The sequence below is a fragment of the Mauremys mutica genome, chromosome 16, assembly GCF_020497125.1.
Source record: "Mauremys mutica isolate MM-2020 ecotype Southern chromosome 16, ASM2049712v1, whole genome shotgun sequence".
In the NCBI taxonomy this organism is placed as follows: domain Eukaryota; kingdom Metazoa; phylum Chordata; order Testudines; family Geoemydidae; genus Mauremys; species Mauremys mutica.
Genome location: NC_059087.1, coordinates 16,849,418 through 16,870,899, shown reverse-complemented (window position 1 = coordinate 16,870,899; position 21,482 = coordinate 16,849,418). Strand labels below are relative to the sequence as shown.

General features: G+C 43.7%; 2 protein-coding genes across 10 annotated transcripts in view; one reads left to right on the top strand and one right to left on the bottom strand.

The window, feature by feature from the left end:
* The window catches only part of COMT (catechol-O-methyltransferase), a 34,026-nt gene extending 31,778 nt beyond the window's left edge, over window positions 1-2,248 (top strand). For all 5 annotated transcript variants that reach the window (XM_044989931.1, XM_044989930.1, XM_044989934.1 and 2 more), the window contains exon 5: window positions 944-2,248. In XM_044989931.1, coding sequence (XP_044845866.1) covers window positions 944-1,123 — 180 coding nt within the window. In that variant the 3' untranslated portion in view covers window positions 1,124-2,248. The remainder of the gene's footprint in view (window positions 1-943) is intronic.
* The window catches only part of ARVCF (ARVCF delta catenin family member), a 226,662-nt gene that overhangs the window by 6,771 nt on the left and 198,409 nt on the right, over window positions 1-21,482 (bottom strand). Inside the window, exons 15-17 of one of the 5 annotated variants that reach the window (XM_044989920.1) lie at window positions 19,243-19,334; window positions 16,270-16,383; window positions 10,073-13,550 (exon numbers count right to left, since the gene is read on the bottom strand). In XM_044989920.1, coding sequence (XP_044845855.1) covers window positions 16,282-16,383; window positions 19,243-19,334 — 194 coding nt within the window. In that variant the 3' untranslated portion in view covers window positions 10,073-13,550; window positions 16,270-16,281. Of the gene's footprint in view, window positions 1-10,072; window positions 13,551-16,269; window positions 16,384-19,242; window positions 19,335-21,482 lie in introns of those variants that run through there. The other 4 variants (XM_044989921.1, XM_044989923.1, XM_044989924.1 and 1 more) reach the window with 4 other exon arrangements.

Sequence of the window (21,482 nt, the reverse complement as noted above, 5' to 3'; positions counted from 1 at the left end):
CCCAAACTGCCTCTTCTCTTCAGATCGGTGAGCTAACCGCTAGTGGCCTCTACAATACTGATGTGCGGGGCAAAAGCCATTCATGGAGCCTTAAAGATGCAACCCTCCCCATAACTGCAGGGTGGGAACAAAGCTGATAAGCTGCAGGCTTTTATTTTGAAAATTGCTGGTGTATTCAGATAAGCAACATCTCTTTGTCAAGGAAGATACAAGGAAGCAAAATGATGTGGTTGCAGTTTTACTTTTGTTAAATGTTGGATGCCCGGGTATATGGCAAGTTAGTTATGCCCCTTGAATTCTTGGTACCTTGCCAGCCTGGCCCTCTTTGGTCACTAACCGTGCTGCACGCCCTGTCGCCAAATAAAGCGGCCGAAGGTTGGATGGGATTGAGGAAGATTGAGCACAGGAAATCTCAGTCCTAAATGCTGAGTTTTTCTAGTAGTGGGCCAGGGCCCCGTTGAGACTTTGCTGCCCAGAATGCCATGCAGCCCCCGCTCTGGTGGCTTCACCAGCTTCTGCAAAATTTCAATATTGACCATTCCTTTTGATTTCAGATTAAGTCTCTCCATGTGCGAAGAAATCCTTCCAAATGTGAATTACAGAGTTGTCTTCTTAACCCTGCAGAGACTGCCAGAAACAGTAACTTAGGCATGACCTGTTTCCATTCATTTGAATCTGAATCCTAATGCCATCACTTTCCTATCAGCATTATTAATTCTTTTACTGCTGACGTTAGCAGAAAGATCCAGCTTTTCAGCGGTTGCTTGCAGAACCTGTAGAGAGAGTCATGGCTATTTTTTCCTGATCAAACTCATGTTAGTACAGGAATTCACATTAGCATGAAGTGTCACTAATATGAAAATGCATTGCACTAGCACTTAGCAGTCGTTAGCTCCTTCTAAAATGAACAGATTCACCAAGCGCAAGTCTCTCTTCTTTCTAGGAGCATGGCTTGCTGAGGAAGGGCTCTGTTATCCTGGCTGACAACGTCATTGTCCCTGGGGCTCCAGAGTTCATTAAGTACATCCGCAATAACAGCAGGTTTGAATGTACCAACTATCCCTCCCACGTGGAATACATGAAAGTGAAGGATGCCATGGAAAAGGCCGTGTTTGTGGGATAAAGGGCATCACTGGTATCCAGCTGTTGTTTCAAGTGTTGTAAATGCAACTGCACAGGTTAACTGTCTGTGCTTTATGTTTAGCTTTCTGTACTTTTGGGGCTGTAATTAAAGCAAGCTATAATGAAGAAGATGCGTTTAGAGAAGAGGGAAACCAAGGACTAGCGAACATGTGCATAAGTAGGATAGCCAGCCAAAGATTAGATGGAGAGGCCTGTTTTTTTTTCCTCTTTTCAGATGGCTATCTGCATCCAAGAGGATATCCATTCCCTTACGGTGATCTGCTTCTAGCCAAACAGCAAAACCAATCTGTTTACTTTGAGTTCAAATCCTACTAGCCAAGAGTGAAACAGCCTCTCAGCAGTCGCTGTGATTTTCTGTGTCCTTAAGCCAAAACAGACTAATCGCTTCTAAGAGAGAGAGAGACAGACAGTTTGCAGGGAAGGAATATTTCAGCAGCTCAGATTTGGCTAAATAACTGGCAATGCACTGCAGTGAAGAATCCATCAGTTACGTCATATACATTCCTCGCTAGCTACCAGTAAAAATTCCTTGTGTTCTGTGCTGGAGAAACAAACCAAAACACAGTTTGACAGTAGGAGAGGCAGACAAGATAATTAATGTGATTGTGGGGGAGGGACCAGGAAGGCTACACGAAATAAATGGATACAAATATACATTTGCGGGGTCCTTTAAACAGACAAGTAGCATTAAGGGAGCAGCTTCTTTATAGTGAACTACCAAACTCACATAAACCACCAAGACCTTGATTAAAATGCTGTTTTCCAACCCTTTGCATTGTACATAACCAATGTAAGCTCTTTGGGGACGGGATATGCTTCTTACTGTAAACCAAGAGCTGCATAAATGTAAGGTACTGGCTGATGATTTATAATAGGACACAACAGGCTGTGCTTTTCTGGGTGATTATTGTACGCCCTGGGTTGTGTTCACATTACAGTAAATATTAAGGATTATTATTAAGGTACAAGGCCAAACCCAAAGTGACTTCAGTCACCCAAATGGTGCAACAGGCCACTGGCAGGGCACTTCTCAGCATGTCCCATTGCTGTCGCACAACTGGGTGAAATTCAAAATTTAGAAATAAAAATGAAGGGGAAAAAATGACTTGTGCAGTTCCTGAGTGTGTGACTCCATTTTATTCCACATGGACTCTGCCCAGCACTTCCGCTGTAGGTTTCAGCCAGGGAGCAGCTCCAGAAATAGACCCTGTATTCTAAAACCAGTAGATACGTACTCCCTCTCCCCTTCCACTTTGGATTCTCACAGGCATGTTATTTAGCCAGCTGCTTTTGCAGTTCACCTCCCTGAAGTGTTATTTATTCTGGCTCAGGAGAGAATCACATCTCTAAGTCAGTGAAAATGAGCTTGGCAAAGACTTCAAACAATAGAACTGGAAAGGAGAGCAAGTTATCCACAGTTGTAAGATCAGACTGAAAATGGACACAGTTAACTAGAGGAACCCAGTGAAAAGTGAGGAGCCACTCCTGTGCTAGGCCCCAGCCAATCCACAAGCCAGAAACTGGTCTGGTGACTCTCAGGGCAGGTATATGAGCCTCACAGGAGGAACAGCAGCTCAGTGTGTTCAACATACTCTATGGCTTGGAACTCTCTCCTGCCTCACAGTGGCCACAGACTCCCCAAGCCTTAGCCTGCTCAAGCCATGCTCTAACTCTGGCCTCACTCCAAACCAGCTCCGGACTCCTGATTCCGGCTCTGAGCCTGTCCCTACTGCTATGGCTCTGATCATACCCCATCACGGTTTATGACACCCAGCCAGCTCGTGGATGCATTACTTTCCAAACAAGCACAATGAGGCAAAGCCACCATAATTTACCTTGATAAGGAAAATCGCTAATCGTCTTTCTCAACCTTAAACTCTACTGGATCAGATCCCTGGTCCATCCACTCCAGGATTGACTCTCCAGCAGTGGCCAATAACTGATGCCTCAGGAGGAGAAAATGTCATATAGTGCCCATAGCTAATAGTGCAGTGCTGTACTATGCATGGGTGTGCACGTCATTCCTTTCTGAGCCGCTAGGGGCAGCCATCTCTCACCCTGAAATATAAATGTAAACAACATATAAGTGCCTAGCTGTAGAGATCATTAGTGATCATGTGCGTAACTCACTGGCATGGTATGAAAGCCCTTCTCGTGATTTAAACTGTTTGCAAAACACCTGGAGAACACGATTTACAAGCCCATCTACATCGTGCGGTGAGTGTCCAGTGCCCACTGTTTTAAAGGTCGTAACTTTGGCAGGCCTCTTCCATTTTTAGCCCATATATGCCTTTGATTGCAATTAAGTCTCCCTCTCACCACAGCAGGTTGCTGTGATTTATTGATACTGATGAAGCCCTACACACATCAGAGGTTGCATGCTCAGAAGCTCTGTATTGTGATGTTGTTGCATAAGAATTCTGAAGCAAACCAAGCGCCGTGAGATCATTTGCATGTCAACAAAGGTTTAGGTGCAGCTTGCGATGCAGTCTTCTGCTGTACTTTGCAAAACAGAATCAGGGAAAAGTGTTCTCATTTTGTAGCCTACAGACCTTTAAATGTGGTGTTATGCAAGGAGAATATCAAGAAAGCAGGATGTGGCAGGGAGAAGTACAGAGAAGCAATTAGGTTGGTGTAGATATTACACAGAGGGGATTCCCTTATGTGGCATGGCAGTTTTATTTGGGAATGAGACAATGTGAGCTCTGTATGCAGTCAGAGCCACAGCCACTTCTTTTAAGGTCAAAATTAAGTGTTTTCCTCCAAGTAGAACTACAGGGCCAGCATGGCTATGGAAGAGCTCAGTTCTATTCCAGTTCCTGCATCATCAGATTGTTAGCCAAGTTCCATTGCAAGGACAAATTTTGCCCTCAGCCAGACCCATGTAACACTATTTATTACTGGTGACCAAGGGCAAAAAGGAAAGAATCTAGCTGAATTTGAATGACTGGCAAACAGAGCTGCTTTTCAGAGTAAAAGCACACTTTGGATTGTGGAAGCAGTGAAGGCTGTAGGCTCTCTGAATAGCCTCCTTTGTACAGGGATAGCTGGTGTTCTAAAGATCCCAGCATCGATTGAGAGTCGATGCAATATCATCCTATTGCAGTGGGTGTCAAAGACAACCCAAATATTCTCAATCCTGTTCTCAACGGAACAGTAAATCGGAGTTCCAGTATTTGACTGAAGATCCTCAGCTTGTAACGTGCCACTGATGGAAACTACCAATTAAATAAATTCCTCCAGCCAGTTCTCCCAACTCACCTTGCAAATGATCAATTCTAAGCAATCCTAATTGAGATAAATTAGCCCTATGGAAAATATTGGGAGGGCCAGTGGTAGTGAGCTGTGCTATGTGAGAGACCGGGGTCAATTCCTACGTCAGTATCTCCTCACCCTCCCACCCCGCCCCCCATTATGGCTGAGGGCCAACACACACAAAAACTGACTTTTTAAACAGGGTAAGATGACAGTTGAAAGATTGGGGGAGGCGAGGGGTCAACCAAATTTACTAACGTCCCTTTAACTTTTCATTTACTTATTGCAAGCTTGTACCACAGCCTGGCACTGCCAATGCTGTGCATTAGTTACAAACAAAACTGTTACAGTAGGAAGCAAAAAAATACTGAACACCCACTGTGGTGACAGGAAGCTCACTGGAGATTTTTGTTGAAATCAGAAACAGACCAGGGCTGTGATATTTCATGTCAATTGTTCCCATGTTAACCTTTCACCTCAGGGACTCTGTTCTCCAGTTTGGCCAGAAGATGAGCTGAAAATGAAACTACTCTGACAGCTGTAAAAGGTCAGCTGTAGAAACCACATGTTGGTTTTAGCTCAGTATCTTACCTACAGCATCTACCATTCATTGCCACTTTAGTGCAGCCATACTGAAAACAAAAGTCAGATTCTTTCCTGCAGTGGAATGTTGGCAATACCTATTAGGAGCCAGATTCCGAGGGTAAGAGCCACATCGCTTGTAAAAATGAGATGTTCTGTCTGTGTGTACATGACCAGCACATGATTTTGCACAACAGCTTGGGATGCATTCTAGACATCCGAGATTTAAAGGAGAGAAGGTAAGTTGAAGATAAGCTCCCCATTACTGCTAACAAGCATCCACAGCTAAAGGTCTTTGGAACCTCAAAAGTGATAACCTATTAATGGTATAATGAAATTTGACCGGTAATATGGTTTACTAATGTTTAATTTCCAGGGAAAACCTCACCTCCTCTTGCTTGCCAGCTCACTGCAGGGCACTATTACTGCTAGAGATTTTTGCTGGAGCTTTCCTATGCTTGATGAGTGCAGGTCAGGAAGCGTGACATTGTTTGCCACATCAGTCTCTTTGTTGATCTGACCAACATTGATGAACCTGCCAGGGAGAGTCAGTCCTCAAGGGTGTACCTCAGAGAAGATCTGTTGTGCAGAGATTTGTTCTCTACGTTGTCCAAGGTCACAAATATCCAACTCAGCCTGTGACATACAGTTATATAAAAGTTGACAGAAGTTAAAGACTGGATTAGGTCAAATAAAAAGATCTGCTGATACCACCCAAGGACTGTGTTAAGATCATGACTAATAAACAAAAGATGAATGGAATCAGAACTTAACTAACCTAATTGGTGGACCGAATACAGAGGAGATGGCCTGTGCCACTCACCACCTCCTTTAGGGGATCCTTTAAAAAGGAGTCTCTGGGGGGGAGATCAAAATTGTGGAAATTGGTGGACTGGAAGGAGAGAACTTTATCATTATGGCTGCCCCACCATCTCTTGGGATGCCAGGATCCACTACAATACTGTTAGGCCTTCATTGTCCTGACCAATCCAGGACAGAGAGAGGGAATCAACATCATCATCACTTCTACCACTTCAGTTAAGTTCTGAATAGCACCTGAAATATGAGACTTGGGTGCCTGCTGTCACCCCTCCTTCACGTGTTCTTGACCTTTCTCCACCTTATTTCTCTTTTCTAACTTTCTCAAATTCCCTTCTGTCTAGTAAGTGTCTGGCTTAGCCAGACAAGACTGCATCTTTTACAACATTGCTGTAAGCTCATAACCAGATAGGCAGCTAAAAGCAATGCCCTACACCTCCCAATGCTCGTAGCAGTTTGCTAGGTCTTGTGGTTGGCTGATAAAACCATGTGCTGTCCTGAGTTGCTTCAGGAAGGAAGTTGCAAGTGAGTCAGTACCAGAGACAGAAACTGAATTTTCTACCTTGGTGGTGGTTTGCTGTCATTTTTTGTTTCCATTTGTCTTGTTTGATCTTGAAGCGAATGGGACTGGTCTTTATCAGCAGCTCCAGACCAGCTCAACTAACTTCTCTTTTAGATAACTGTTCTTTTTGGGGAAAAGACTGTCAAGTGGGGCAGGTTTGGGGGTTCCCTACAAAAACTTTTTGCTGCTGAAGGAAAAGGGAATGAGAAATATTGTAAAATACTTTACATTTGAAATGATTTGACTGGTTTTCTCTTTCTCCTTATAAAACGTTTAATGGTGATGGTTGTCATGGGACTAAGGAAGTTGAGGTCTCTGTATTCAAAATCTTGAACCATGTTTAACTCTTTAGTGTTGTACAGTGATAGGATCATGTTAACACCTTTGATTGCCTGGGCCCAGCTATTCCATCAAAATTAACACAACAGATCTGTCAGCAATTGGCCATGTCATGCAGTGGGAAATTGTCTCCTCAGCTTCTGGATGGATCTCCCTTCCACACAGCAGTATAACTAAATGATTTAATATACCCTAAAAGCATGTAAAAAAGAAAAGTGCAAGAGAAAAGTCTCTCACATCTCACCCAAAGCTTGCATTTAGCTCCTGTCAATTCCTAGGATCTCTTTTTTTTTTTTTTTAAAAACCACACACACACACACACTCTTACTTTACAGCCATGTGACGTGGTGTACTAAAATATTTTATCAGCAAGCGTGGGGAAAGGTCAGTGACCTCACAAATGGTAAAGCCATCAGTAAGATATGCTTGTCAATCCAAATGTGCAGTCCTTTGAACAGACCCGTGCAGATGTCTGTCCCCCCCACCACAGAAATACCCTTGTGTCTTAATAAAACCATGATCTACACTCCAAAGTCATTATCTGGCTTTCTGCTACGCTAACATAAGCCATGGAATTACCATTTCCAGCTGCAGTACATTAAAGCATACGCCAATCACTTTCATTACCAGAGGTTTTTTCGCAGTACACTGCTGGCCTGCGGTAGGGTCCCACTACTCTGTGCCCTGGCTAAATTATGTTATATGGCAGAGAATATTTAGGACATCTGATGTAACAAATACAAATAACCAATGGCACACATGTTCTTTCCAGGCATGGTTTATTGAAAACACACCAAACTGTTATCCTACATACCTGGTCTCTAACAAGCATTCTATTTATCGGTGTTATGGAAAATTCCTATAATAATACATTCTGTTATGGTAACATTTGTTCTATGAAAGCATAATTCACCTTTTATTCCCCGCCATCTTACCCTTAAAATAAAACCATTCTAAGTGTTCCAGTTTATAGTACAGTGTAAATACAATGCAAAAACCCACCAGTTTAAACTACAGTGATAATGTTGAGTAGTATTACAGAAAACACATTGGTGATTTTTTTTTTAATTTTCCTACCATGAAAATTTTAAGGCACATGATAGTTACAAACACATTAGCTACTAATTACCAGTAAGCTTCTTAGTCTAGTTATGTTTTTGTTTTGCTGAACAATTATATCCTCAACTGGATTGGCAGGTTTTGCAGCATATGCTCTTTCCTCCTCATCACTCATCCCGCAATCGTGTTTCTGAACATTCTACCCCAATGTAAATTTAAGACAGGAAAAAAAAAAGTTTATAATGCACTAGACTAGTTTCTGTACCGATAATCAGAGGAAAACCTTTCTGTGAAAGGAAAGGAAACATCAGCTTTTTAGGAGCAGAACAGTGAAGAGACTTTGCCAGAAACTATCCCTCTATAAACACCTTTGAAAGTATGGGAGGGGGAGAGAGAGAGACACACACAGACATCCAACCCCAACAGCACAAAAGCACGGGCTGAAGCTATTGGCACATTATGGTTTTCAAAGAAAGAGTGAGGCCATGAGGAGTGTCACAGCAGGAAGTAATAAAATCAATCTCATTATTATGGCGCTTGGCCTCCGCTATCTAGGGACTTACAATGCACCTATCCCCCTTGGTAATCAAGCCTAAACCACACAATAAGCTGCCCATAAGTAACGAAATTGGGACACTCACCATCCTAATGCTCTGGGAACTGCACCCAGGTGAAAAAGTGCTTTGCATATCACAAGCCTTGTGTGTAGCAGGCCATCTGTCACCAATTCTCATCAGTATTGGCAAGAGCTTACTGGACTGGTGGAACCACACTTGCAAACCACTGCTTCCTCTCTCTCTCTCTCTCTCTCTCTCTCTCTCCTGGGCCAGTTCCTGTCCCCAAACCAGTCCCTTTTATGATGTTTTGGAGACAGTGCTGCTCTGAGAGCTGCAGGAGGAATCCCTAAGTGGTAAGGAAGGGTGCTGCTGGCTCTGTGCCATTCACTCTCCCCTCTGTAGGGGGCATTCCTGAGAACATAGCTGGGGTGGCCAGAGCACACCGAACTCCAGGAAGCTATAGCCGGCAAACCCATCTGTGGGCCACCAGTCCAGCCACTAGTCTTTGGGCCCCTCCAAGTTATGTAAAGGGGTGAACTGGCACTTGGCCAGCTCCAGAATCAGGAGAGCAGAAAGGTGGCTTAGCTTGGAGCCCCATATTTCCCCACCCCTCCCAGAATCCTGCACTGAGCACAGCCTGGCCCACCATGAGTATCTGTAGGAACCTATTGACTTGGTACAGCTATTACTCCAATACACAGCAGCCGAACCTAGAGCCACAGGGGGCTCCTGAGTCATGGCAGCCCCAGCAAAGTTAGCGCTTGTTTTCTTCAGTGGTGACAACATAGTGCCATAGGCTGCGCTAGGGCTGCTTCCGGGGACAGAGCTCTGTGGGAGAACTTGAGTCCCTGAGGGAATCAAACTATCCCCCACTTTATCACAGCCCTCTAGCTGAGGCAACAGCGATTCCCTCCTCCTCCCAGTCAATAGGAAGCCTGCACCCACTGTCCTGCTAGCTTCCTCCACAAGGACACACTAGAAACCCTGGTGTGTTTTTTCTAGCCCTTGCTCCTCTGTGGCCTGATCTCTGGCTGCATGGTGCAGGTGTCTGGAGCAAACGGCAGGAAGGAAGCTGCATGCTTAATCCTGAGACCTGACTGAACTGAAACCTGGAGCTGCTTCACTTCAGGATGATTTTCTCACACACACTATTGCTTTCCTGCCTCTGCATTTGAACCCTACTAAAATGCCTAGTGCTTCCTTCATTCACATTCCTTATCTTCTCAAACGAAGCCCATACATAGTTGGGAAGCCACAGGTGGGTTGTAGGGGGGAGGGATTGGCAGAGGTGGGTAAGGGGACACATCCTGAAAGGTCCCAGTAGGTTATCAGCTAGCTATAGAACATAAGAACGGCCATACTGGGTCAGACCAAAGGTCCATCCAGCCCAGTATCCTGTCCACCGACCGTGGCCAATGCCAGGTGCCCCAGAGGGCATGAACCTAACAGGTAATGATCAAGTGATCTCTCTCCTGCCATCCATCTCCAACCTCTGACAAACAGAGGCTAGGGACACCATTCCTTACCTATCCTGGCTAATAGCCATTAATGGACTTAACCTCCATGAATTTATCCAGTTCTCTTTTAAACCTTGTTATACTCCTAGCCTTCACAACCTCCTCAGGCAAGGAGTTCCACAGGTTGACTGTGCACTGTGTGTAGAACTTCCTTTTATTTGTTTTAAACCTGCTGTCCATTAATTTCATTTGTTGGTCCCTAGTTCTTATATTATGGGAAAAAATAAATAACTTTTCCTTATTCACTTTCTCCACACCACTCATGATTTTATATACCTCTAGCTTATCCCCCCTTAGTCTCCTCTTTTCCAAGCTGAAAAGTCTTAGCCTCTTTAATGTCTCCTCATATGGGACCTCATACGGTATAGCTACCATACATCGGCCCTGCACCAATACATTTCTGTAAGAGTGCCTCTCACAGGTGAGCCCACCCTCTGCCACGTGCTTTCCCTGCCACTTGATTAAATGTGATGCTAGGATTGATCAGCAGTGTCATTTTAAAGTAGAGAGTTTCCTGATTTGGTCTAGGCTGGTGGGAGGTGCCGCTAACACTGGAGGCCATTCTCATGTCTAAGTCAGCCTTGGGATCCCAGGGAAAGGCTTGCAGGAGAGGAGCAGAAGAAAAGCAGTGAAATGTACAGGATCAAATTCTTGTTATTGCTACATACTCTGAGTAAATCTTCATTGTGGTGAGTGTGGTCAGAGCCCCACTGCTCCTGTTAACAGTCCCGGTATTTTGCCTCTTGGTATAAACACCTCATACTATTAACTGGTGGGGAGGTAGGGTGTCTTCTGTTCAGTAGCAAGAAGCCTCGCAAACAAAGCAGTCACAAAAAGACTAAGCAGGAAACAAGGAAAAAGAACAATCAGCCACAAATGATTCCAAGCATCCAGTTCCATTCCTTCTAATGGGGTAGGATGGCTTCTGCTTAGAATATAAAACACAATCTGCTTCTCAAACCCCCTGTGTTTTTGGTTCGGCCCATTATAAAGAGAGAGGCCATTTGCCTGATCTGGATTCTGATCCAGATTTTGAATATCCCTATACCATGGGTGTTTAGATCTAGGTTTTTGTTGGGGTCTCTCTCTGGATAGGAGATCATTTAAGTTTATTGCCCCGTCTCCTCTCCCTAGTGTGTTTCCCTACAGCCTTCCCCTTTTGGCATTCTCCCTCCTAACCTCTCCTTGGCTTTGGAATATTTGTAGAATAACTACATTGCAAAGACTTAGCAGAAAAGCCTTGCAACATTTGGCTAGTTATTTGCAGTAATCTTTTGCTGAGACTCCTTTGGTAAATACAATACTCTGATAAAATTAACCAGGGACAGATTGATACCAGAGTCTCCTGGGACCTTTCCTTATGCACTTCTAATAGGTTACAAAGAAGGTTCCATTGCTAATTGCTGAAGCAAGGTGTTTTTTTTTTAAATCCTTTCATATACAAAAAGAACACACAAGGTACAGAAACCAAAGCAGTATAAAACTCTTCTGTGTAACAGCCTGGTTAAAAGGGTCTCCACTTATTGGTAGAACAAGTATGAAAAGAGCACCATTGTTAGAATATACAGTAAAACTATGCATCTGGTTTCACTCTCTATGCTTTACATCTACATGAAGAAAGAACTCCCCGCCCATCAGAATCCAAATGGTCAGAGATGCATCTGTCTTTGGCTCCCTCAACCAGCTAAGCGTCTTTGACCTCACAGGACTCTCTCACAAGGGTAAACATAACCAATGACTGTAATCTTACTTTGCTCCAGCAACACCACCGTTCTTAGGACCCAGACGTAACCCCTCTGTGCGAGTCAGATGGGAAGGGGGAGCAAATTAGTGTGTGTAGCTTGGGCATCAGTCTTTCCCTGAATCAACAGTCCTGCATACTACTTCACACGGTTTTGGCAACCTATCCTCTGCACAACTATATGCATATATATATATATATATATATGTCAAATTTTATTATACTCAAGAAGATACAAAGCTCTTGATGCTTGCTTTTTTTTTAGTTTTTTAATTTTGTACAAAAAATTAGACGTTTACTATTACAGTAATATTTTGTTTTTTGTTGGGTTTTTTTTTCATTTTTAATGTACAAAGGAAACGGCAGGCACTGAAATCCCAAAATTAAGTTTGCTTGCTTCAAAAATGTGCTTTCCAGTCACACTGTATTTAAGAACTTGTAGGTGTAAACATGGCAACCAAATGACAATGGTAACTAAACAAAAGTAAGTAAAAGGCATCCATCCAATGCTAGGAGAGAGATTTGATTCTTGTTTTCATCCTTCTCCTTCATTGGATCAAAACCCGAAGGAAATCAGTGATTTGCATTTAATACATAGCATCACCAGATAGCGTATGTGTAAAATGTGACCGCGGGGGCAAAAATTCACCCTTGTGCAGAGAGTCTGCCTATGGCCTACCAGGTGGCTTTGAGCAGACCCTCAGCAAGTGGCTGAATTTGACCCTTACTTAAGTGTGCAACCTCAAAAAACAAAAACAAAACCAGGATGATGATTTCTTTAAAAAATATATCAGTTCCCTTTGTAGCACTTTTCATCAGGCTCGACAGCCCAAAACACGCATGGATCCAATAGAAACTGAGTCTATCAGCAAAAATATAAGGGGCGGACTCATCTGAAGATTACAGTGTATTCTAATGGGAACTCCCTAATGAGGAAGCTTCCATTCTTCCCCGATGTGTTAACAGCTATGGGAAAATAAAATTATGTTAAAGATTAAAATAATCATTAACCCAACATCAACACTTGGGGCGGGGGAGGGGAAGAAGAGAGGGAAGCAACTCCTTTACTGCAATCATCATGAGCAATAAAAATAAAAAGGCAGCCAACTCCATTTCTTAGCACAGATTTCTGAATTGGGAGTGAAACCTTCAACAAACTGTTTACATATGTGGAAGTAAAAACAGAACCATTACAGAAGTCAAAAGGCAGAAGTATTTTACACCAGATTATAATGATAATATAGCACAGTGTGATATCGCTTACTCTAATAGCGGATTATACAGCTCGCATCAACTTCGCTGTCTACGTTCCAGTCCGTTCAACCAGCGTAAATAGTTTCTCTCTCCTTTCATTAAAATCCAACAAACCCACTCAACATTCCTGCATTTCTTGTGAAAAAAACCAAAAACAAATAAAAGCTCAAAACCAAAAAACCCAAACTCCCTAATATAAAATTTTTTTAAAAATTAAATTCACAGTTCAAAACAAAACCCAAAAAACAAATGAAAAGTGCTAGTTTCCTCACGACTATACCTAAGATATATTTCAAATATTCTGCAGTTCCTCTTTCACTTGCAAAGCGGTCCTCTTTCCCACCACGTGACCTTCTCTTTTCATCCTTGGCACCATCCTCATTTAAGAGTCATCTAAGAACCTAACCGTTTAGATGTAAGCTTGGATTCTTTCTTCTTTGATGGGGGAGGGAGGCAAAGGGAGGTGGCTGTGTCTGGTGGGAATGTAATTGAGTTTTAAAAAGCAAATTGTCTTGCTGTAAGGCATGGTGCTCCAGGGTTGGCTGATGGCAGTTGTCTGTTTTCTCCCCACACCCTCCTAGAATCTGCAGACTGTTCACTGATGCAGCGCCCTCCGAATCTGAATGGCAGTGGTGATAAATGAGATCCTCTGTGTTGGTTCAAATTGGTTTTTTCCCCTCAGTAAAAAAGAAAAAAGAAAAAAAAGTAGTTGGACTCTAGCCCTGGAAAATAAAGCCATAGCTGATTAATATATGAAATAATACACCTTTGTTGATCTCCAGCACATACAGTATGAGCTCAGGTAGCAGGACAGTTGCAAGTGTCCCCCCCCCCACCTACCCCCAATGTCATAGTTCCTTTAAGGGCAGAAATTAGCAACAAAAACCAAACAAAACCAAAAATTCACCCTAGGTTTAAAACGGCCCCCTCACCCACCCTCGATGCCTTCTCCACTCCCAAGGATTCTGAACAAACGTGGGACACGGTATCCTGTCAAAGCTTTAAATCTCAATCTTCTGGAGCAAGGACCACAACTTCCTACTGCACCTAGCACCGTGGGGTTCCGATCTTGGTTGGAGTACTACCACAATACAAACAACAAACAATCTATGGCAACAGCAGAGCCCCCAGGGGTTCACATGTGTAGTAGTTGGATGGGGCGAATTTTCAGGGCAGTGCCCAGGGGATTCAGCTGCGCAAACCCCGTGAATTGGGTCTGACCTTGCTCCCCTTACTCTGGAGAGACTTCCAACTGGCTTTCAATGAGAATTTCTCGTAAGAAAGGACTTCAGGGTCAGGTCTCTGATTCCTAATGCACTAGACTGAAAGCATTGTCCTAAGGTGGCACCAGGAAGTCCAGTGGCTTTTGTGCTCTGGCTTTTCACTTTTAGAGAACTGGACTCAAATCTTCAAATCTGCTGGTTATATCCCAGTCCCCTGTGGGTCTGCATCATTAAATCACCCAGTTGGTGTTCTCTCATCCAGCACGACTCAGGACTGGAACAGTCAGAGCGCTGCAGATAAAGAGTGAGGTGCAGAGCTGCAGTGGCAAAGAGTCTGCTGGTGCTACCACTGCTCACGGCCATATGCATTTAATGCCCCAACACACATTTAAAGAGAAATAAGAGCTTTTCCTTCCCCATCATTTTAAGGTCTTAGAAAAGTAACAAAGTGAATCTAAAATTGAGACCTCGGAAGGTTTCAGGTTTAAAGTTACTTGCCAAGAGTCGCCAGGAGAACGCAAAGAGCAAAGTGCAGCATCACCGGGGCTACTTATGTTGCAAAGTTACTCTGCCAGCTTCACATGTGATTTTAAAAAACATTCTCCTGGAGGTCTCCAAAGCTCTGCAAATTCACCTCCTACACTCTCATCCCCCTCCACCTCCTGGGTCTCCAATGCTTTATTTCATCTGTTACCATCAAGAATTTGTGTGAAGACAGAGCAAGTCTTCCAGATTTTCTCAGGAGATGGAGGAATTGCTCTTTGAAATCAGCACCCGGGGGGGGGGGTCAGCAAAGCAGCCAATCAGAAATCTGAATTCTTTAAAGAAGTGCTTCTTCTAGAAGTCAGCATAAAGCCCGGGAAAGGTGCCAGACTGACAGCCCCAAGGACTGAAGCCCACAGACCCATTTGTCTCCAACACAGGCACAGGACAGACAGTGGCAGTGCTGGCTCCCACAGCCTGTCAGCGATTTAAGACCAGAAGAGGGATGGTTAGGATCCAAAGACTGAGTAGGTACTGGGAGAACTAGGGAGACAACGTGGGTGAGGTAATTTCTTATATTGCACCAACTTCTGTCGGTGAGAGAGACAAACTGTCGAGCTACACGGAACTCTTCTTCAGGTCTGGGAGAATTGTCCACCTAGCTGAGAAAGGCCTTATAAGGGTCTGTTACAGGGGTCTGCAGTGGCCAGAAGGTTCCAGCCCTTCCCGTCAAGGAAACAAGATGGTGTCATGAACTCTGATTCCTCCTATTGTACCGCGTTTCTTGAGTTTCCTTCTCACTGATTAATGTGATTTCCATGTAGAGAAAAGGTCCGATTTTCTGCAGTGCTGAGCAATGGGAGTCATGGGTGCTCACCACTCTGGAAATAAGGCCTTCAGCGACTGGGTAAGGAGAAGCTGTGTAGTGCAATCCTCATGGTGACTAAAGATATTCTTTTAGTCCACAGCCAGCCACACAGTCTGTACCACACACAATGCGGCATCTGACGGGCTGCCAGGAGGTGTAACATGGATAACAGACTGGGCAGCAGGAGGCAGATTAGTGACAGCAGGAGTGGTAAAAGCTGGCACAGTTTTAAGGAGCTTGGCACATAGAGAAGGTAGAGAACAAGAAGGGGACCAAAAAAAGCCTTGAACTGTAGAGAAGAAGGAGCAGGAAGTGGGACTTGTGGCTCCATGTTTCAATTCCCCCCCTTGAAATTTAATTGTGTGTGTGTGTGGGGGGGGGGTCACCAGCTTTGCCTTGGGGGACAGGACCATGGAATTCTTGGGAGCCTCAGGGGAGATCCACAAATTGTCAGGATGTACTTTTCCTGAGGGCTCAGGCTAAACCTGGTAATGAGTCGGAGGGTTGGGGGGCACAGGAGGGGGAGAAATGGTTGTAAACATTTGAGATCAGTCAGGAAAATTATATTCAATTTAATTCCCATGGCCTAATAGCAGAGATCCTTCACATTTCAGCTGATAGCCCATCAGTCAGGATATTAATGCGCTGTCTGGTTATTTGACAGGTTATTATTTAATCAAACAGCAGTGGTTTATTGTGTTTCATTAAAGATACAGTGTGCAATATAAACATCCCTTTTCCAATGCATTTTCATTTGCCTAAAAGGAACCAGTTAGCCATTAGCCTCGGAAAGATTCTGCAGCGATACAGATCATGCACAATGAGACAAGGTAATCACTAGCACCAATTACCATTAAAAGGACCTACCATGCATGCAAATTAGACCCAGGAGTCAACAGGCTGGGGTTTAATGTCACGGGCATCCACCAGATTCACCGAAGCCCTGTTACTCCTGTTAATGTTTTTCCTATTTGTGTCATTCTGCAGCAAACAGGGTGAGGAGTTAAAGGCAAAACAGAGCGGATTAATCAAACACAAACAAACAAATCAGTCAGCTCAAAAGGATTGCAAGGGGGGAATTAGTGGAGAGAGAGAAAGAAACAAAACTGGCAAAGGCGTGAGCTATTCCACAGGCACTGACAGAAGCATTCGCGGCAGCACTTCACTTCATTGCAATCATTATTCACAAGTACTAGCCACTCATACAGCCTCTGAGCCACGGTTATTGGATTGTTCACCAGCTAGAAATCAGCACACACATTTCTCTTGGCTAGGGTAGTGCAGGGGGTATCTAGACTTTGCCCAGCTAAGGGCTGCTTCAACAACATGCCATGCCACTGAGGTGCTGCCCTCGGGTTCCTAAATCAGACTGTATTTGGGCTGCCCTCCATCTTTAACAGGGAGGAAGCACAGACTGAGGAAGAGACAGGTCCCAACGCAAGTAACTTCTGCTCCGATCAAGCCAAAGCATTGCACAATGGAACCACCACCTGCTTCAGTGGGTTGCACCTCAACCTTAGGAAAGATGAAGGTGGCCTTGCGCTGCATTATATAGCTCTGTGGGCTGTATTTGGCTACCTGTGTATGTCACATGGTAAAAGTGATTAGCAAGTGCTTATTCTCTCCCCTCCCACCCTATCCCCCTTTCCTCTGGAAGAAGCATTTTCTGTCATTCCTGCAGAACAGCATCCTAATCTTTGCAGCCATCTCCCCTAGTTCACCCTCCTCCTCAGCATCCTGCAGTGTACACTAAGACTGTGGATGGGTGGATTGGAAAGCTTATACCATTAACCTCTGGTTCAGGCTGGGCCATCTGTTTCCATATCAGAATAACATTGTGTCAATCAGATGGTATTTCCACAGTGAGTAACTGGGATTTAGACACCCGATTCCCATCAGTGGCAATCTCAGAGCCTTGTGGTTCAATCTTTGTGTAGCACTTTGGAAATTTACCCTAAAACATAACCATGAATAATACGAAGTGAATTGCTTCTAAGCACTTAAGATAGAAATTTCCCAGTTTGATCAGGGCTACTACACAGTGAAACAGGAAAGGACAGAGATGACAAACAAATGAAGGAAGCAGCCACCACTTCCAAAGGCAAAGGTGAGAGCAACCAAAGATTTTGTTTCCTTTCCATCTTTACTAGTGACTGTAAAGCATAAAGGCAATCAGCATTCTACGTTCACACTAAAAGGTGATTGCTATCAAATCCCATTATATATAGCACAAAGGGTGCAGGTTTAGGAAATGGATTGTACATGGGCTAAATAGGGCAGCTAGTTTTAAACGACAGTGGCTGTTCCCTTGCAGCACAGCTTTAAGGGTCGCTGAGGTCTCCTAATCCCTGCACAGCCATAATCCTCACCCATTTACAGTACTGGATAATGGAAGGTCATATTAAAGTAAAATTGGAGGCTGGGCTAACCCAGAGGGTAAAGAGGTCAGTGTTTCAGTCACACTGCAGCCACATGACACGAGACTCCTACTCATTCAGGCCGGCTAATAACAGCAAGCTTGCAGGGTTTGGCACTGCAAGGATATCACAAGACAATGGCTTATATTAATGAGGTTGCTAGACGAGAAGCTTCTGACAAGGTGAAGGTTTTAAATAGCCTTTGAATGAAAGAGGAAAAAACTATTTGTGTCTGAACGAAGTGTGGACTGTGGCTGGCCTCTGCCTTTAATAGAGAGGAGGGGGAGCTATGCTCAATCCTGATGGTGAGTGTTTGTGTGCACATGTTAATATAGACAGACCATCACCACCAGGCAGGTGTACTACTGGCTCAGTCTGTGGGAAGATTTTTTTCTATCTTATTTCTGCATGCCCACGTCTGCATGCCTTTGCTCAGTGCCTTGCACTAACTGGAAAGTCTTTCCTTTTCAACTGCTTGGCCGTTTAACCTGGAGCATCCGGATCTCCTGGAGTTTCCACAAAACAGTGAGGAGATTTCACCACAGATGCTCAGGGCTCCCTAGCACTGAGGTTCCCAACATCAGCGGCAACGTTTTCTGTCACAAACTCTTGTTTCATTGTCTGGTTTTTCCCACTGCTGACACACAGGAGAGTATGTGTGGGTTTTTGCGAGGTAGGGAGGAGTCCCATGTGCCACTGCACTGCTGGAAGCATAAAGCAACTGCTTATAAAAACTTAGCTAAAATTGTGCACGAATGTAAGAAAAATTGCATAGAAGTCAATTACTTGTATGCAGCCTGTTTTGGTAAACTCAGTAGCCCACAATGGAAGTGGGAGATTCAAGTCTGACTTTTCAGGAAGAAAACTGCGTGGGAGAAGAGAGTTGGAAATTCATTTTAAAGAAGGCTCTTGTGTAAGAGAGACTGACCCATATACAGAGTCCATGTGCAGGAGAGTCTGAGCGAGGGCTGGGAGCTATATACCCCACACTGCTTTACAAAGACACACAGGCTTTCAGCTACGCTCCTTTATGGTTTCCATGGTGGGAAGTAATTGCTTGATGTGACTATTCTCAGAACAGAGTCTCCTGCAGAGCTATACACTTTAGGGCTGGGGAATGTACCTGGATGGAGGAGCTGAAAGTGATAAAGCAAACACATTCTGTTGTAAAACCATTATTTACCTACAGGAACTTGAGCACATATCAGCTTATAAAACCCTCTCCTGCAGTTGCTCCCTTATTAGAAAGCAGCATTTGCTTTCATTTAAGGCTAACGAGTGATCACTTATGAAATGGTGCCTTTATAGCCAACCATTTAAAAGCCCCTGCTGAGTACTTGCGACACACGTTCCTTGCTGCCTGACACTGGATGTCCCATTCTGTAATGGCATTAAGCAGCCTTTGGAATAGCTGGAAGCTTACTTTTAAAGGTTCTTTCTCCGATGCATCCCCTATATTGTCATTGGTCTTGTATTTGCGCTCTTTGTCCCGGTGATCGATGGTGGAGTACCCATCTGTGAAGGAATGACATGACAATCAGGCAGCAGCAAAACCACCATACATTTGGCTGTTTTGCATTGTCAAAGAATGAGACACACACACACACACACACACACACACAGCATTAAACCAAAGACATAGGGATGTGCCTTCCTCATGGGCTGATGCTCAGCAATTTCATTTTTTTAACCACCTTTCTTTTTAAAAAGAACTCCTTTTATACCACCGCCTCCATATCAAATGCTGGTATCTCATTAACAAGCAGCACAGTTTCCATTCTGGCCGGCTGCAGCGTAGTAGTAGCCTGTCCAAGGAAAGCAGCAAGCTGTTACTTCACACCCTGTGGCTAATGAGCTCCAAATCCAGCTGAAATCTTGTGTTCTGAGTTTAACATCCTGATTAATTGGCTGGGTTCCTTCTCAGAGTGGCATGCAACAAATTCCCACTCCTTCTGAACCTGACTACAAGCAGGACACGACAATAGTTTGGAGACGTCCCCTTTGGAATGGTAAGAAAAGCAGCCTGTAGAGTTTTGTGAGATCTCCATGCAAACCCTGCTGTGCTGGACCTGCCTCTCATTCTGAAATGGCACCTGTGGGTGATTTTTCTCCCTGACAGTTGAAAAGCACTGTGAATACATGAGTAAAGAGGAAAGAATGGGGTGCAGGGGCTTTATGAAGAAATGCTGTAATTATTTCAGAAACCACTTTGATTCATTGTCAGAGGTTACAATTATTAATTTATTTCTCCAGTGCATCAAGTTTCCCTCATTATCAGGGACAAATATATTTTCCTGCCTGCTTTGACAGCTTTGTAATCTGGGCTAAGTGACAGTCAAATTTATGGTTCTTAATAAGCTTTGTATCTCTCCATGTAATTAAAGGATCATTACAGGTTCTACTTCCTGTCAAACTGTACTCTCCAAAAAGATTTTACATAAAACGTCAGAATGCCTCATGTCTTGGTTTATTGCTTGCACTCAATAGGCCCTCTAAAATCAGTCAGTCAGTCACTCCAGATGTCGTTTTGTGGGCTACTGGTGAAATAAAGAGTGATCCATTTTAAGCTGCAGCACAAAAAGCTTTGTAAATGGAGTGACTCCTGGCAAACAGTCTATGGGGCAGCAGTTCTCAAAATAGGATACACAGGCTGCAATCCAGTTAATTTATAAAAAGATGTTGGCTCAGTAAATCAACATATGCAGAAGCCTTGCAGAATGACCAGGCATTTGAGATGGTCCATATGTTTAATTAAGATCAATATAGTATAAAAAGATAATCCATAACTACGCTGATTATAATGATTAACGCAGTGTATCAAGTACATTTGAGTTATGTGGTGCATAACTTAATCCTTGAAAACCACTGCTATACACGGCTTTACATTTCAGTTCTCTGCTGACAGTTAAGATCCATAGCATCCCTGCTTGTGCCAGACCGACCAAAAAATTCCAACCATCCACCTAGCCAACACTCCTGGAAGAGTGTACAGTAAGTCATTCAGGGTGTACACACACACACACCTGGTAGCACAATAGCAGTTGAAAATTTACTATTTTTTTTAGCTATATGGAGCTATACCTGTTTCATAGAACTGGAAGGGACCCCGAAAGGTCATCGAGTCCAGCCCCCTGCCTTCACTACAGGACCAAGTACTGATTTTTTGCCCCAGATCCCTAGGTGGTCCCCTCAAGGATTGAACTCACAACCCTGGGTTTAGCAGGCCAATGCTCAAACCACTGAGCTATCCCTCCCACCTCTATCTCCCAAACTCGGTTGTCAACTCAGAAGCAGCCCTTTACATTTGAAAATGTATTGAATCATATTTACTTACAAATAACAGATCGCTGACATTGTGTAGCACCTTTCATCAAGAAGGATCTCAAAGTACTTTATAAACAGGTAAACTACAAAGAGAACTGTTCACCCACCACTGAAATGGAATTGCCATGGAGATGATTCATGTTTAGTGTTTACCTCCTGTCTTAAACTGTTGTGAAACGTTAAAGAATATCACCATATACAAATGGGGAAAAAAGTGTATATTTTAAGTAGGCAAAAAACTAGTGTTTAATCAATACACCAGCCTTCAGAATCCTAATCTTAATCAAAGTGATAAAAAATGGTCAGGGCCTTTGGGTTTACATCTCAGCTAAAAGTAGA